Here is a 14,772-nt window from a genome sequence, read left to right as displayed (position 1 = left end):
TACGATTATACAGTGAAAGTGACAAACAGATTCAAGGGATTAGATCTGATAAAGTGCCTGAAGAACTATAAATGGAGGTTTGTGACATTGTACAGGAGGCAGTGATCAAGATCATCCCCAAGAAAAAGAAATGCAAAAAAGCAAAATGGTTGTCTGATGAGGCGTTACAAATAGCTGAGAAAAGAAGAGAAGCAAAAGGCAATGGAGAAAAGGAAAGATATACAAATTTGAATGCAGAGTTCCAAAGAATAGCAAGGAGAGATAAGAAAGCCTTCCTCAGCAATCAATGCAAAGAAATAGAGGAAAACAACAGAATGGGAAAAGACTAGAGATCTCTTCAAGAAAATCAGAGATACCAAGGGAACATTTCATGCAAAGATGAGCACAATAAAGGACAGAAATGGTATGGACCTAACACAAGCAAAAGATATTAAGAAGAGGTGGCAAGAGCAACTTAGAGGTGTGTGTGTTGGGGCGGGGCGGGGCGGCGGGGGGGGTGGGGAAACAGCCCAAAAGGTGGAGCCAAGAGCTCTGGAGAAATACTTGCAGGGGATAGGATTACTTAAGAAATTGGTGACAGGTACCCACCTAAATTTCAGAATCCTTCTGGACCAGAGACCATCATATGAATGTTACTTCTCATCTTTTAGAATGGGAGACAGCTACTCTCTCTGTCTCACCATTGTATGTTTCACAGACAGGAGGCCAGTAACTTGCCTCATTACTTCATGGGTCTTTAAACTGAGAAGCACTATACTTAAGGAAACTCATGTAAGGAGCCACATATACAGCTGAACCTCATTTAGATGAGATCTTGGGAGTTCAAAAGCCTAACCCTGATGCAGTAACAGGATAAAAACACTGTGGAGTTTATCGGTGGGGTGATGAGTGTTTTGCATATGGGAGGAATATAGATTTTAAAACTTTAAAAACACATATCCTGGGCTGATAACATTGTACTGCTTAGATTCTGTTACAAAGGTCATACCTATATACCAAGCAATCAATTGTACAGGAGTTAGGATCTCAAATGAAGGAAATGGTAACCCACTCCAGTATTCTTGCCTGGAGAATTCTATGGACAGAGGAGCATGGTGGGCTACAGTCCATGGGGTCACAAAGAGTCAGACACAACTGAGTGACACACACACAAGGGTCACAAAGAGTTAGATATGACCGAAGTGACTTAGCATGACACACATTAAGGCATTCCCACTGTGCAAAGAAATGAGTTGTAACACCAAACTGTTTCACTCATATTTGCAGTGAGAGAATATTAAAAAACTTTTCTTGTTCTAAGGAGCCTTGTGAAATAATGTTATACTCCAACTCTGCATTAGCTCCCTGAATTATAGACCACAGAAGTTCAGGCGACAACCAAGCAAGCAGAAGGGGGAAAAAAAGTCATGAAAAACTCCAAACATTTAGCTTTGAAAATAGCAAAAGCCATATACATTTTTAAGGCTGACAGGTACATTTAAGTAATCTATATTCAACTTTTTTCAAGTACTCTGAAGGACAACATTGTAACCTTTCTACTAAAGTAACATCAAGCACCAAAAAATATCTTTCAACAATTCAAAGAGGAATATTCCTAAAACAAGACCACTTCACTCAACAAATCAGTTGTCAAAGTCCTATCTGGTATGAAAACACAGCTTTTCTTCACCAACACATACATGACTACTTCTGCTACCGTGTTACCAAGCAGGGTTTAAAGGCATTTAGCAAAGTATTATCTCCTTCCTTCCATGTTAGAGTCTTGCTTCACATGTATTCTTCCATATATATTTCTATGTCCCTATAATGCATACTAAAACTAAAGACTAAAAAAAATCTGAAACAACATAGGATATAACACCTTTTACTTTGAAATTTTTTTCTCACCAACTTTTTTCAGATGAACTGATACAATTCTAACAATTTTTTGAGCAGAGAGAATATTCTGTTGTATGGATTACCAAAATTTATGCCACAATTTACCCATGAATTAACATTGAGATTTGTCTCAATAAACATCTGTATACATATTATTTTTATGCATAGCTATTTTTATTGTAAAGGATAATTTCTCAAAAGATTGCTCAGTGAAAGTATGTTTTTCAGTCTTATATATGTATCTACATGACTTTGTAACAGTTTAGTTCTGCCAGCAATGTTTTACTGTGCTCACTTCCTTGCATCTTCACCAAACTGAAGCCACTGTTTTGACTTTATTCTAATTTGATGGATAAACAGTGGTATCACAGTTTTTTTTTTTTAAACATTCTTTGCACTCTTAGTGAGGATGAACATATTTGTGCTTGGTGTGGTTATTTTCCCATTATTTATCATTTTAAAATTCTCTTTGTATTAGGAGCATTAAATTTTCCCTATATACTATACATATACTTCTTGTCTACCTGTTCTTTGGATTGTGGTGTCTTGCAATATAACACTTAAACTTTTTGTTTAGTAATATGTATCTTTCTGGGTTGTCAACACTGTTATGAAAAGATCATCGCCACTCTAATGTTGTGTAAGGATTTTCTTTTAAGTTCTGATCGTTGAGACCAGTTGGAGAAATTCTGCAATGGTTTTATAAAAAAAAAAAAAAATTTTAAGGAGAAATGAATTGGGGCAAGACAAAGAGAGCCAGAAAGGATGATAGAATTGACTGTCCCATGATTCTACATTAAAAAAAAAAAAACAAAAAAACCCTACATTTTAGAAAATGAGGCTCACAGTGTGGTTAATTCTACCATTACAAAGCCTCATTCTCAGAAAACACACAATTTAAAAAATGTAATTTGTATCCACTCCATTAGTGTGGATAAAATTTTACATATACGTACATAATTTTTTACTTAGCATACATTCCAGCTACCTTTACCATTTTATTCTCACCTTTTTTGCATAATGCTTACTCATTAAGTTAAAAAGACTATAGAAAAGGAACAACAGGGAATCTGGGAAAATTATGTAATTCTTCCTACATTAACCAAATACAAATACAGAAATTCTCCTATTTAAAATGTCACATATACTTAAATCAACTAAAGTGGCATAACTATTACTTAAAACAATAGCATACTTAAAACAATAGCATGCTTAAAAAAAAAAGTCACTGCATGATTGTTTATTTAAAATATTATGACTCTGGATGTAAATACATATAGGCTTACATAATTTATTATTCATATAAACCCTTAATTAAAATGCTTAATTCTTCATCCACCATGTCTTTTTCCTAATAAGCATAATAATAAATTTTCTATCTCACTGAAAGTGTTTAAAGCCTTTTGAATCTTGATTCATGAAGAAATTACTGAAGAATAATTTAAGATTAACTACATCAAACAATAGTATCATTTGCAATGCTGTCACAGATTTCTCCATGGCAAATAGTCACATATTGTATTGCACAATTTATAGGTACAGGTTATTATGTGCACATAAACTCTCTACACAATAACAGTATCTTCATCACAACTTGCTTAACACATTTAAAAGTATGAATTTACAAAATCTTTTAACAATATACTTTTAAAAGTATCCTGAGGATATTACAAAATTCATTTTACCAGCCCTTCATTTCTTTGCTTCATTTGACTCTTTAATTTCCAAGATAATAGTTGTCCATATTTTGTTACATAAAAATGTTCTATTAATGTTCCTGTTAACAAAATATATTTAAGCTAAGTAGTATATAGTTGTTGCTTAAACACTTAGTCCCATTTGCCTCCAGTCTCCTTGGTTAAAATCAAGTATTATCAAGTTTTCTATAATTCTGAATCAGAAAAAGTATAGCACAAAACAGACAGAAATAGGGTTAGCACATTTAAGTTAAAAGCATTGTGCATTTTTAATATTTTGGTCATACTTTTATAATAAAATAATATATTTTGGCAAAAAAATAATAAAATATAAGGTTTAGTTTATTATCTATTAATGGTAGATCTGGCAGGTATTTTACATTTGTAAATACTATCTATTTAATTTGACTTTTCACATTTGTTTCTAAAAACACTGCTGTAAGTTTTTCAGAACTTTGAGACTAAAAGCACCTAAAAATAAGAAGTAAAATAAAATTTAAGTAAAATGTATGGTGCCCAAAAATCCTTTGACAAATTTATAAGCTTAAGTGTCTCATATATGCCACCACAGAAACATTATTGCCTGCTAAGTCTAATCTAACTCAATGCAATCTTAATAATCTTGGAAGTTTTCCTGAAATTTATTTGAAGATTATGAGAATTCAAAATTAAAAAAAAAAAGAAGATTAAAAAAAACCAGTTGCAAAAAAGTTGTTATTCTGGTGGCGGTGCTGTTATGGCACAAAAACAAATGAAAAGACTTGCAGTTTTCTCTTATACACATACACACACACACAGTTCACATAAGATGTGTAAGATATATTATATATATATACACACCACCACACACATACAACTTGGGCTCCAGAGGGAAAATTGATGAAAACTTTACATAAGGAGCCATTTGACTCATTTATCACTAAAGTCCCAATGACAGTGTTAATGGAGATATTATTTTTTGACTCTTGCCCAAATATCATTCTATCATTAATTAACAGAGGAGTCTGAGATGTGAAAGTCTGAAAAAGGAGTGAGAATGTGGTGAATTAAGTGATGACTGAGGTGCAACTGCCTTTACAAGGTGCAAAAAAAGGGGTATTTTTACTGTGAAACAAATTCATGCAGAGATCTCTGCAGAAGAACTTATCAACAAAACAAAACTCCTTTAACACTATGATATACTCACTATAACATACTATAAAATGTATTATTACAGCATTACTTACACATTTTACTTTAGGCAATGTAGTCTAATTCTGAATGACCTTGTTAATTTTTAAGGCATCAGTGCATCAAGGGCAAAGCTCCATAAAATAAATATGAAAACAAGAAAGCATTAGCTTATTTGTGGTATAGAGAATGATCACCGTACATTATATGTGTTGGCCACTTCAAGGAATAGGTAATAAATTATACATCTTATTGTTAAAATGTTACAGCATAAATTTCACATCATTTTTCAACACTTCATTTAATGGGCTAAACTGATCTGGTAGTATTCTCATTTTCATTGTTCCATCAGCTCCACATGAAAAAATGTGATTTGCAGGCCCCGTCTCAATTTGCATCACTCCGGTTCCAATATTTCTGAAAATGGACTGCCGAGCATGTTCATTGATAAAGGTGTGAAGAAGACTAAAGGTAGAGAGACTCCAAATCTGAAATTATATCAAGGACAAAATAAAAATTGGGGTTGACAAATACCTTAAAAATACAAGCAAAAGATTTAGGCCTGTCTTTGTGTACAAATAAGGAATTTCTAAAACAAAAATGGAGAAAAATCTGTGTAGGCCTACAGTTACAACATTTTGATTCTGGTATACAGTGTTGCAATTTTCTAAATCTTATTGATATTATTACATTCTTCGAAAGTTAATCCAGTAAGACAGGTAAGTATTTTAAACCCTTCATTAGAAATGAGAAAACTTAGATACAAGAAGGTTAGGTATGCAATGCAACAGAAACTTGTAATACTGTAGGAACTACAATGAAGATTTTCTCTCTCAGCAAAGATTCTGCTGTGTACCTATATAAATAGGGTAATTTTTTCTCCATAATGCACAGTATCCACCAAGGAATCAGAACCACTGGAAAGAGGAAAGTGCCAAACACCCAGAGGCCTTCAGATCAGGCAAAACTATATTCCAGTGGCAAGATAAATTATTACAATTTTCTGATGTTTTGACATCTCATTAAAAAAAAATTTCTTTCTTTTCCCAGAGAAATTCATTAATTCACACTACTCTAGACATGAGTGTTAAAACTGTAACTCCTGAATACAACCTGGTATATTATGAAATCTTTTAACTTGATTAAATAATCAAACTCAGAATGAAAATACATACTAAAGAACTAATCTAACATCTAGTACAACTTATTCTAAACTGAGGAAAGTTCAAATAAGAAACTAGCTTCAAACAAACGAAAAAGAATTTTGTATGAAAACTGGTATATATATTTGATTTTAAGAAACACCTTTTTGAAATTCTAGTTAATTTTTTCTGGCTGAGAATTATGAAAACAGTATGGAAGTCCTTACAAAGTAAAGTAGTCCAACTTATTTGTACTAAGTAGTCTCACTAGCATTTAAATTAATGGATTCTAAGAAACTAGACTCCCCCAGTGAGTTACTGACCATTAGAATAATCTGTTGACTAGTCTTAACCCTACAGATCCTTCAAAGTGCAGACAGGGAACCCTTCATCAAAACCACTATATCCGTGTTATAAAAGTGCACACTTCTGAGCCTTGGACTTACCAACTTGTTATGGAGGTACAATCTAGCAATGGTATTTCTGGAGTGGGATTCACTTTTAACAAGGTGCTTAACATTTTTAACAAGCTGCTTAACATTCAAACTTCTAAGTTTGAAACAGTGGAATTTCAGAAAGACTGTTATAAGCAGAGCTTATCCAGGTACATATATTCTTGAATCAGTCACTAAGTGGTTGGATGCTGATACTATGAATGACAAAATGGGGAGAAATCTGGGATAAGGGAAAATGTCAGTATATTTCACAGTACCTGAAACTGTATTCAGTAACTCTGAACATGGAGTCAAGACTAATGTCTGAAATATGTTCATATCCATATCCACAGAAAATCCAGTTTGTTTGCATCCATTAGTGAGGCACATTTGAAAACAACAGGAAAATGGGCAATTTTCAAGTTAAATATTATTTTATTCACTAAAAGATTAAATAGCAATTAATCTTGTGGACTACAAAGGAGTCAATATTTCTATCATTTAAAGAGACAAGTGTCTTCAATATGATTAAAGATCCAAGGTTTCCAAAAATTTCCTCTCACATTGCAGATATTGTGGCATTACTATAATTACCTTTATGTTGCCTTCGGCAGATCCTGTAACAAAGTACTCTTCAGTAGGATCAATAGCGATGGCTTTAACAGGAGAATCATGGCTCTGGAAAAGTTGCCTCTGCTGTCGTTGCCGAAGGTCAAATACACATGTATAACCTTTTCTGCCACCTGATATTAGTAGCTGATGTTTTGGAGCATATGCCAAAACAGTGGCTCCACTATCATGACATGCAAAAGCTGAAAATTAAATAAAAATAAAAACTATATAACAGCATAAGAAACATACTCCTGGCTTTGGGCCAAGGTGGAATACTAGACTCGATTTACTCTCCTGCCTAAAACAATGAAAATATCAAGTGATACATAAGAAACAATGGAATGAGACACTGGAAACTAAGCACTGAAGAATGATCTCTGAGAAATGAGAAACAAACTAGGTGAGCCACACAACTGACTTAGCTTACTGCTTAGGATTTTCCAGCCATAGCATAAGAAAGGAAATCCAGGTTGATTTGTGTTCCTGTTTTTACCAGCCAGAGTAGGGGAAAAAAAATCTTTTAATTCAGAAGGCATTATACAGAGTACTGAGAAGGGTACTGACTCAGTGGGGTGTGTGTGTACACATGTGTGTGCAAAATTTGCCCTGTACCAAACGTGGCTTTGATTCTGTTGAACACAATTCCCATCTCCACCCTCAACAAATCTGTTTTTACCTTTTTGGTAACTTTTCCCAACAGACGCTATACAGATTTATGCTTCAGAATTACATTATTTTGGGTGCTATTTTAAATGGTGATTTTTTTTTTTAAATTTCAACTTCCAAATGTTCATTTGTTGGTGTAAAGGAAAGCAACTGATTTTAGTATACTGATCTGGAATCAAAGCTTTGACTTTGCTATCCCTGTACATTAGTTCCAGCAGTTTTTTTTTCCCCCCTATACTCTTTGGAGTTTTCTACAACATCATATAATATGTGAATAAACACAGTTTTATTTCATCCCTTCCAGTATGTATACCCTTGATTTCCTTTTTTTGTCTTATTGCTTTAGTTGTAACTTCAAGTATGAAGCTGAGTAACAGTGGTATGAGAGGATATAATACTATAACTGATATTCACAATGAACAATTTTCATATTATCTATGTTCCACTGTCCTTCATTAAAGTTAATTACACATATTAAACTTTTCTGCTTTCATACTTTGCTACCATGAGCAAAATAAATCTCACAAACTATTAAACGTGTCATTTTTAAAAATCCATTTAAAAATCACTTTTATAAAATGCTTTCAAAACTTACCATGGACTAAACTATTGGCAGGTGCTACAAGAGTGTCCCACAAACATATGTTTCTGAAAAAAAGAAAGATTACTTCTTAAGTGACATAAAAAGTTGAAAACAGAATAAAAATGTTTCACATTATATAACGATAAAGGGATCAATACAAAAGGAATATTATACATGTTAACATATAAACACCCAGTACAGAAGCACCTATATAAAGTAAACAATAATAAAGAATACACAGGGAAGAAATTGATAATAATACAGTAACAGTATGGGATTTTAACACCCCACTGACATCAATGAACAAATAATCCAGAGAGAAAGTCAATAAGGCAATAGTGGTATTAAATGACAATGGATCAACTTAAATGGTATGTATAGAATATTATATTCTAAAACAGCAGAATGCACATCCTTTTCAGGCACACATGGAATGTTCTCTAGAATACGTCACATACTAGGTCACAAAACACGTGCCAACAAATTTAAGAAAACAGAAATTGTATCAAGCATATTTTTGTCCCTAATCACAAAGGTATGAAGCTACAAATAAACTACAGAGAGAAAAACAGGAAAAACAAACAAACATGCAGACCAAACAACATGCTACTAAAAATGCAATGGATCAATAACTAAATCAAAGGGTAAGTCAGAAAAGACCTTGAGACAAATGAAAATGGAAACATAATTTCCCAAAATCTATGGAATGCAGAAAGCAATTCTAAGAGGTAAGTTCACAGCAATACAGGTATTCTCAAATAAACAACCCAACCTACCATCTACTTTTTCTTTTAGAAAAAGAACAAACAAAGCCCAAAGTCAGTAGAAGGAAGGAACTTTAACCAAGATTAGAGAGGAAAACAAACAGAGATTAAAAACAAAATCTAATAGAAACAATTGATGAAAACAAGGGCTGATTTTCTGAAAAGAAAACAAAATCAACAAACTTATTCAGGTTCATCAAGAAGATGACAGAGGACCCAAGTAAACAATACAAGAAATGAAAGAGAAGAAATAACAACTGATACCACAGAGATACAAAGAATCATAATACTATGAACAGTTATATGCCCACAGACTGGACAACCTAGAAGAAATGGACCAGTTTCTAGAAATATACAGCCTGCCAAGAATGAATCAAGAAGAAACAGAAAATTTAAACAGACTGATCACTAGAAGTGAAAATCAATCGGAAGGGGAAACAAAACAAAAGCAACTTCCAGGTAACTGAGTGTCCAGGACCAGACATAGGAATTCTACTAAATATATGAAGAACTAATACTTATCCTTCTTAAACTATTCCAAAAAACTGAAGAGGAGGGAACACTCCCAAATTGATTCTACAAGGCCATCATTACCTCGATTATCTTGCTACCAAAACCAGACAAAGACACTATAAAAAAAGAAAATTACAGGCCAGTATCTTTGATAACTACAGATATAAAAATCCTCAACAAAATATCTTAACAAACCAAATTCAACAATACATAAAAAAGATCATACACCATGATCAAGCTGAATTAATTCTAAGGTCACAAGGATGGTTAGACATTTGCAAATCAAAAAATATAATACATCACATAAACAAAAAGAAAGATAAATATCAGATGATCATCTCAAAAGACACAGAAACTCTCTATTGAGTTGTCCATTCATGATAAAACTGTGTGTAAAGAGGAAACAGTTCTTAACATAATTAAAGGCCACTTAAGACAAATCCACAACCAACATCATACTCAACAGTGAAAAGCTGGAAGCCTGCCACTAAATTCAGAAACATGACAAGGATGTTCACTCTCTCCACTTTTATTTAACATGTTACTAGAAATCCTAGCTATAGCAAACAAGAAAAAGAAATAAAAGGTATCCAAACTGGAAAGGAAAAGGGAAAACTGTCACTATTTGCAGATGATATCGAAAACCCTAAAATCTTCACCCCTCCAAATTTAGAACTAATAAATAAATTCAGCAAAGTTGCAGGATATAAGATTATATATAAAAAATATGCTATACTTTTATATACTACTAATGAAATATCAGAAGAAGAAGGTAAAAAACAACCCTACTTAAGATCACATCAATAAATACAATAACTTTGTATCAATAAATATTTAGGAATAAACATAACCAAGGAGGTGAAAGACCTATACTCTGAAAACTATACACCACTGATGAAGGAAACTGAAGATGATACAAAGAAATGGTAAGATAGCCTGTGCTCTTGAATTGGAAGAATTAATATTGTTAAAATGACCACACGACTCAAATCAATCTACAAATTTAATGCAATCCCTATCAAAATACTCATGACATTTTCCATAGAACTAGAACAAAATAACTACAAAAGACCCTGAGTTGTCAAAGTAATTTTTAGATATTAGACTAGAGCTGGAGGAATCATACGCCCTGACTTCAGACTACATTACAAAGCTACAGTCATCAAAACAGTGTGATACTGAGCTCCCAACTCATTGTGGCAAGCCACTGTTGACCTACACCTCACAGGAGACCCTCCAATGCTAGCAGGATCCCCACCCTTTGGTCCACAAGCATGTATAATTAAATTCACATAATTTAAATACCTCTACTGAAAGAGGCATCCAGATATAGAAAACTCATCCAGTAGACAAAGACCTCAGGGAATATGGAGAGTGGCTTGGAAATCACTTGCTCTGTAGGAAAGCCAGCTGCTATGTCATAAGGTCACTCAAGCAGCCCTTTAGAGAGACTCAAGTGGCAAGAAACTGAGGTCTCCTGACAAGGGTCAGGGAAAAAAGTTCTTGCCAAGAGCCCTGTGAATAAGCCATCTTGGAAGAAGATTTGCCAGCTCAAGTTTTCAGATCATTACAGCCCCACTGACATCTTCACTGCAGCTTTAAGGAAAAGTCACTCAGCTAAGCCATTCTCAAATTCCTGTTCCACAGAGACTGTGAAACAATAAAATTGTGTTTTCAAATATCTTCCCATTATGTGGCTTGTCTTTTCCTTCATGTTAAGATGTGTTTTCTTTTTTTAAATAAACTGAAGTTCTTAATGTAAAAAACAAAAACAAAAAATAAACCAGTGTGGTACTGACACATAGGTCAATGGAACAGAATAGAGATCCCAGAAATAAACCCAAGACTTATGGTCAATTAATCTATGACAGAGAAGTCAAGAATATACAATGGAGGAAAGACAGTCTTTTCAACAAGTGGTGGCAGAAAAGCTGGACAGCAACATGTAAAATAATGAGATTAGAACACTCCTCTTTACCATATACAAAAACAAACTCAAGATCGTTTAAAGTCCTAAATGGAAGAATGGAAAATCATAAAACTTCTAGAAGAGAACACTGACAGTACACTCTTTTACATAAACCATAGCTGTATTTTCTTGGATCAGTCTCCTTAGGCAAAAAAGAAATAAACCAATGGGATCTATTTAAACATAAAGCTTTTACAGAGCAAAGGAAATCATCAACAAAATGAAAAGAGAATCTACTGAATGGGAGAAAAAGCAAATGATGTGACTGACAAGGAGTTAACACCTAAAACAGACACACAGTTCATATAGCCCAATATTAAAAATATATATATAATTAGATAAAAAAGGGTGGAACAGGACTTCCCTGGTGGCTGAGTGTCTAAGATTCTGCACTCCCAATGCAGGGGGCACAAGTTCAATCTCTGGTTGAGAATTGAGATCCTGCATGCAGCACAGTACAGCCAAAAAACAAACAAAACCAAAACACAAAGCCACCAAAACAAACAAAACCCCAAACATCAATCACAGCTGGGTATCTTAACTGGTTTCTGATTCAACCTGTTAAAAGAAAAATGGACAGAGTAACTCAATAGACAATTTCCCAAAGAAGACATATAGATGCCTAAGAGGCATATGAAAAGATGCTCAATATCACTAATGCAGATCAAAACAACAATGAGCAATCACCTCACACCTGTCAGAGGGGCTATCAAAAAGTCTCCAATAAAAAAAATTTAGAGAGGGGCTTCCTTGGTGGTCTAGTGGTTAGGAATCTGCCCACCAATGCAGAGGACTTAGGTTTGACTGCTGGTCCAGAAGGATCCCACATGCTCTGTGGCAACTAAGCTTGTGTGCCACAACTACTTACCCCACACACCTAGAGACCATTTCTGCCATAAAAGAAACCACGGCAAAGAGAAGCTCATGCACTGCAACTAGAGAGCAGACCCTGCCCACTGCAACTAGAGAAAGTCCGTGCACAGCAACAAAGACCCAGCACAGTCCAAAAGTACATAAATCTAAAAAAAATTAGTTGGAGGATGAGGAGGAATGGGAACCCTTGTACTCTGTTGGTGAAAATGTACATTGGTACATCCACTACGGAAAACAGTATGGAGGTTTCTCAAAAAATTAAAAACAGAACTACCATATGATTCACCAATTTCACTCATGGATATATATCTTGAAAAAATGAAAATACTCTTTTGAAAAGATATATGCAGCCCAACTTTCACAGCAGCACTTTATAATAGCCAAAACATGGAAGCAACCCAAGTGCCCATCAACAGAACACTGGATTAAGAAGATATGAGACACACACACACAATATTACTCAGCCATAAAAAAGAATGAAATACTGCCATTTGCAGCAATGTGGATGGACCTAGAGACTATTGTGCTCAGTGAAGTAAGTTAGACAGAAAAAGACAAATACTATAGGATATCACAACATGCAATCTAAAAAATAATATAAATGACTATGTATACAAAACAGAAACGGACTCACAGATATAGAGAACAAACTTGTTACGAAAGAGGAGAAGATGGGGGAGTGACAAATTAGGAATATGGAATTAATAGATACAAACTTAAAAAAAAAAAGATACAAACTACCATATATATTATAAAATAGACAAGAAACAAGGATACACTGTATATAGAATAGGGAATTATAATAATTATCTTGTAAAAATCTATAGAGTATAATCTGCAAAAACACTGATTAATGATGCTATACACCTCTAACATAATATTGTAAATCAAGTATACTTCAATTAAAAAAACAGTATGTCTCATTCTAGCTCATCTGAATCTCACTCACACAGAAAGTTCTTAAATTTATAAGGCACTAAATACACGTAACCAATATACTTATGTATAATTAATTTTTAGACAAAAATTTTAAAAACTAATAGCTTCCAAAATGAAAAGCTTCAGATTAAAGTGTAATTACAAGGAATACTACATGAAATCTGAATATAGAAATTATTTTTTGTATTCACTGATTTTCTAATCTAAATAGTTCAACTGAAATAAAGAACAGGACACAAGGAATCTTGAGCAAAAAGAAAACTTATTCCCACTATGAAAGGGAACAGCTTCTACTCCATTCTGTGAGTTACAAAGGAGGCATAAACATATATAAGAATTTCTTTGAAAGATGGGTTGAAAACTCCATATTCCTAAAATTCCCACTTTGAGTGCAAAGAGAGGCCTCAGGACAAATATAAAAAGCTCAGCAACTTCAGAAGGCCTTAATCTCAAACTCAGCTGTATGAGGGAAGTCAAAAGTGTGCATGGACATGGAGAAACGAGATTTTTTTTCCCCACATTTAAGTGTTTTGGGGAGATGGGGACAGGGTGCCATACACAACTAACATGTCTTTTGGAATTTCTTGTGTTCTAATTACGAAACTGATAATATTGGTCTCACAGGCTATGGCAAGGGTTTAACTAAACAGTGGGGCCAATAAAGAATACTTTTTTTTTTGGCTCAAGCTTTCTTAACACATATAAAATAATATAGAGAAAAACTCTTAGCAAAATCAAATTCTTTTCTCCTACAGTTAACATTATTAATAGAATACCAAAAATCCAGAAGGAAGGGATTTTGTTTTTAATGTCATCAGAATTTCCTTAGCTTTACAATTAAAACACAAAAGTGCTCTAAGAAACAAGTCTCTGTAATAAAAATATTTAAAGGTGTAAGTGTGAAAACATTATTGAGATATAAGGACATTAAGTAATTTAAAAATAAAGCTTAGCTACACACACCACAAATTTCAGTTTCAGTTATAATCTCTTACCTATTGTCAGTTGAAAGACCAGCTGTAGCTATTAGAGAGGAAGAACTAACGAAGACAAAATCATTGGCTGTTTTGTTATGACACTGCCAAGTCTGGAATGGTTATAAACAGCAAACGTTATTCTTATCACAAAAAACTTTATAAGCAGGTAGATGCATTAATCAAAAAGTGATCATGTAATTTGTGGCTCACTTAATCCCTGCGTTCTTTCCCCTATAAACTTCAGAAACGATATAAGAGTAATACAAAGAACTCTCATATACCCCTCACCCCAGTTCACCAAGGTTCCCCATTTTGGCATATTTGTAAATTTGCCACTTCTCTCTCTCTTCCCCCCCCCCCACACACATGCATACATACACTTTTCCTGAGCTACTTAAATAAGATGCATATATTATGAGCCTTTACGAGGCCCTCTGCTTTTATTCAACCAAAAGTTCAAGGGGAAACAAAAAGAGGTTAAGTTCAAATATTTTTCTTAGAAAACTTGTGAAAATGTTTGTCTTAGAAGAAAAAAACTAGAATTTCAGATAATCT

At 33.8% G+C, this 14,772-nt stretch overlaps 1 protein-coding gene across 3 annotated transcripts in view; it reads right to left on the bottom strand.

Moving 5' to 3' along the window:
- Positions 1-2,030: 2,030 nt before the first annotated feature.
- The window catches only part of DMXL1 (Dmx like 1), a 129,882-nt gene continuing 117,140 nt past the window's right edge, over positions 2,031-14,772 (bottom strand). For all 3 annotated transcript variants that reach the window (XM_040241687.1, XM_040241688.1, XM_040241689.1), the window contains 4 exons: positions 14,236-14,327; positions 8,195-8,247; positions 6,916-7,133; positions 2,031-5,233 (listed from right to left, as the gene is read on the bottom strand). In XM_040241687.1, coding sequence (XP_040097621.1) covers positions 5,009-5,233; positions 6,916-7,133; positions 8,195-8,247; positions 14,236-14,327 — 588 coding nt within the window. In that variant the 3' untranslated portion in view covers positions 2,031-5,008. The remainder of the gene's footprint in view (positions 5,234-6,915; positions 7,134-8,194; positions 8,248-14,235; positions 14,328-14,772) is intronic.

Source organism: Oryx dammah, unplaced genomic scaffold, assembly GCF_014754425.2.
Source record: "Oryx dammah isolate SB20612 unplaced genomic scaffold, SCBI_Odam_1.1 HiC_scaffold_5, whole genome shotgun sequence".
Taxonomy (NCBI): Eukaryota; Metazoa; Chordata; class Mammalia; order Artiodactyla; family Bovidae; genus Oryx; species Oryx dammah.
The sequence above is the reverse complement of the archived record's forward strand: the minus strand, read 5'-3'. Positions and strand labels throughout refer to the sequence as shown.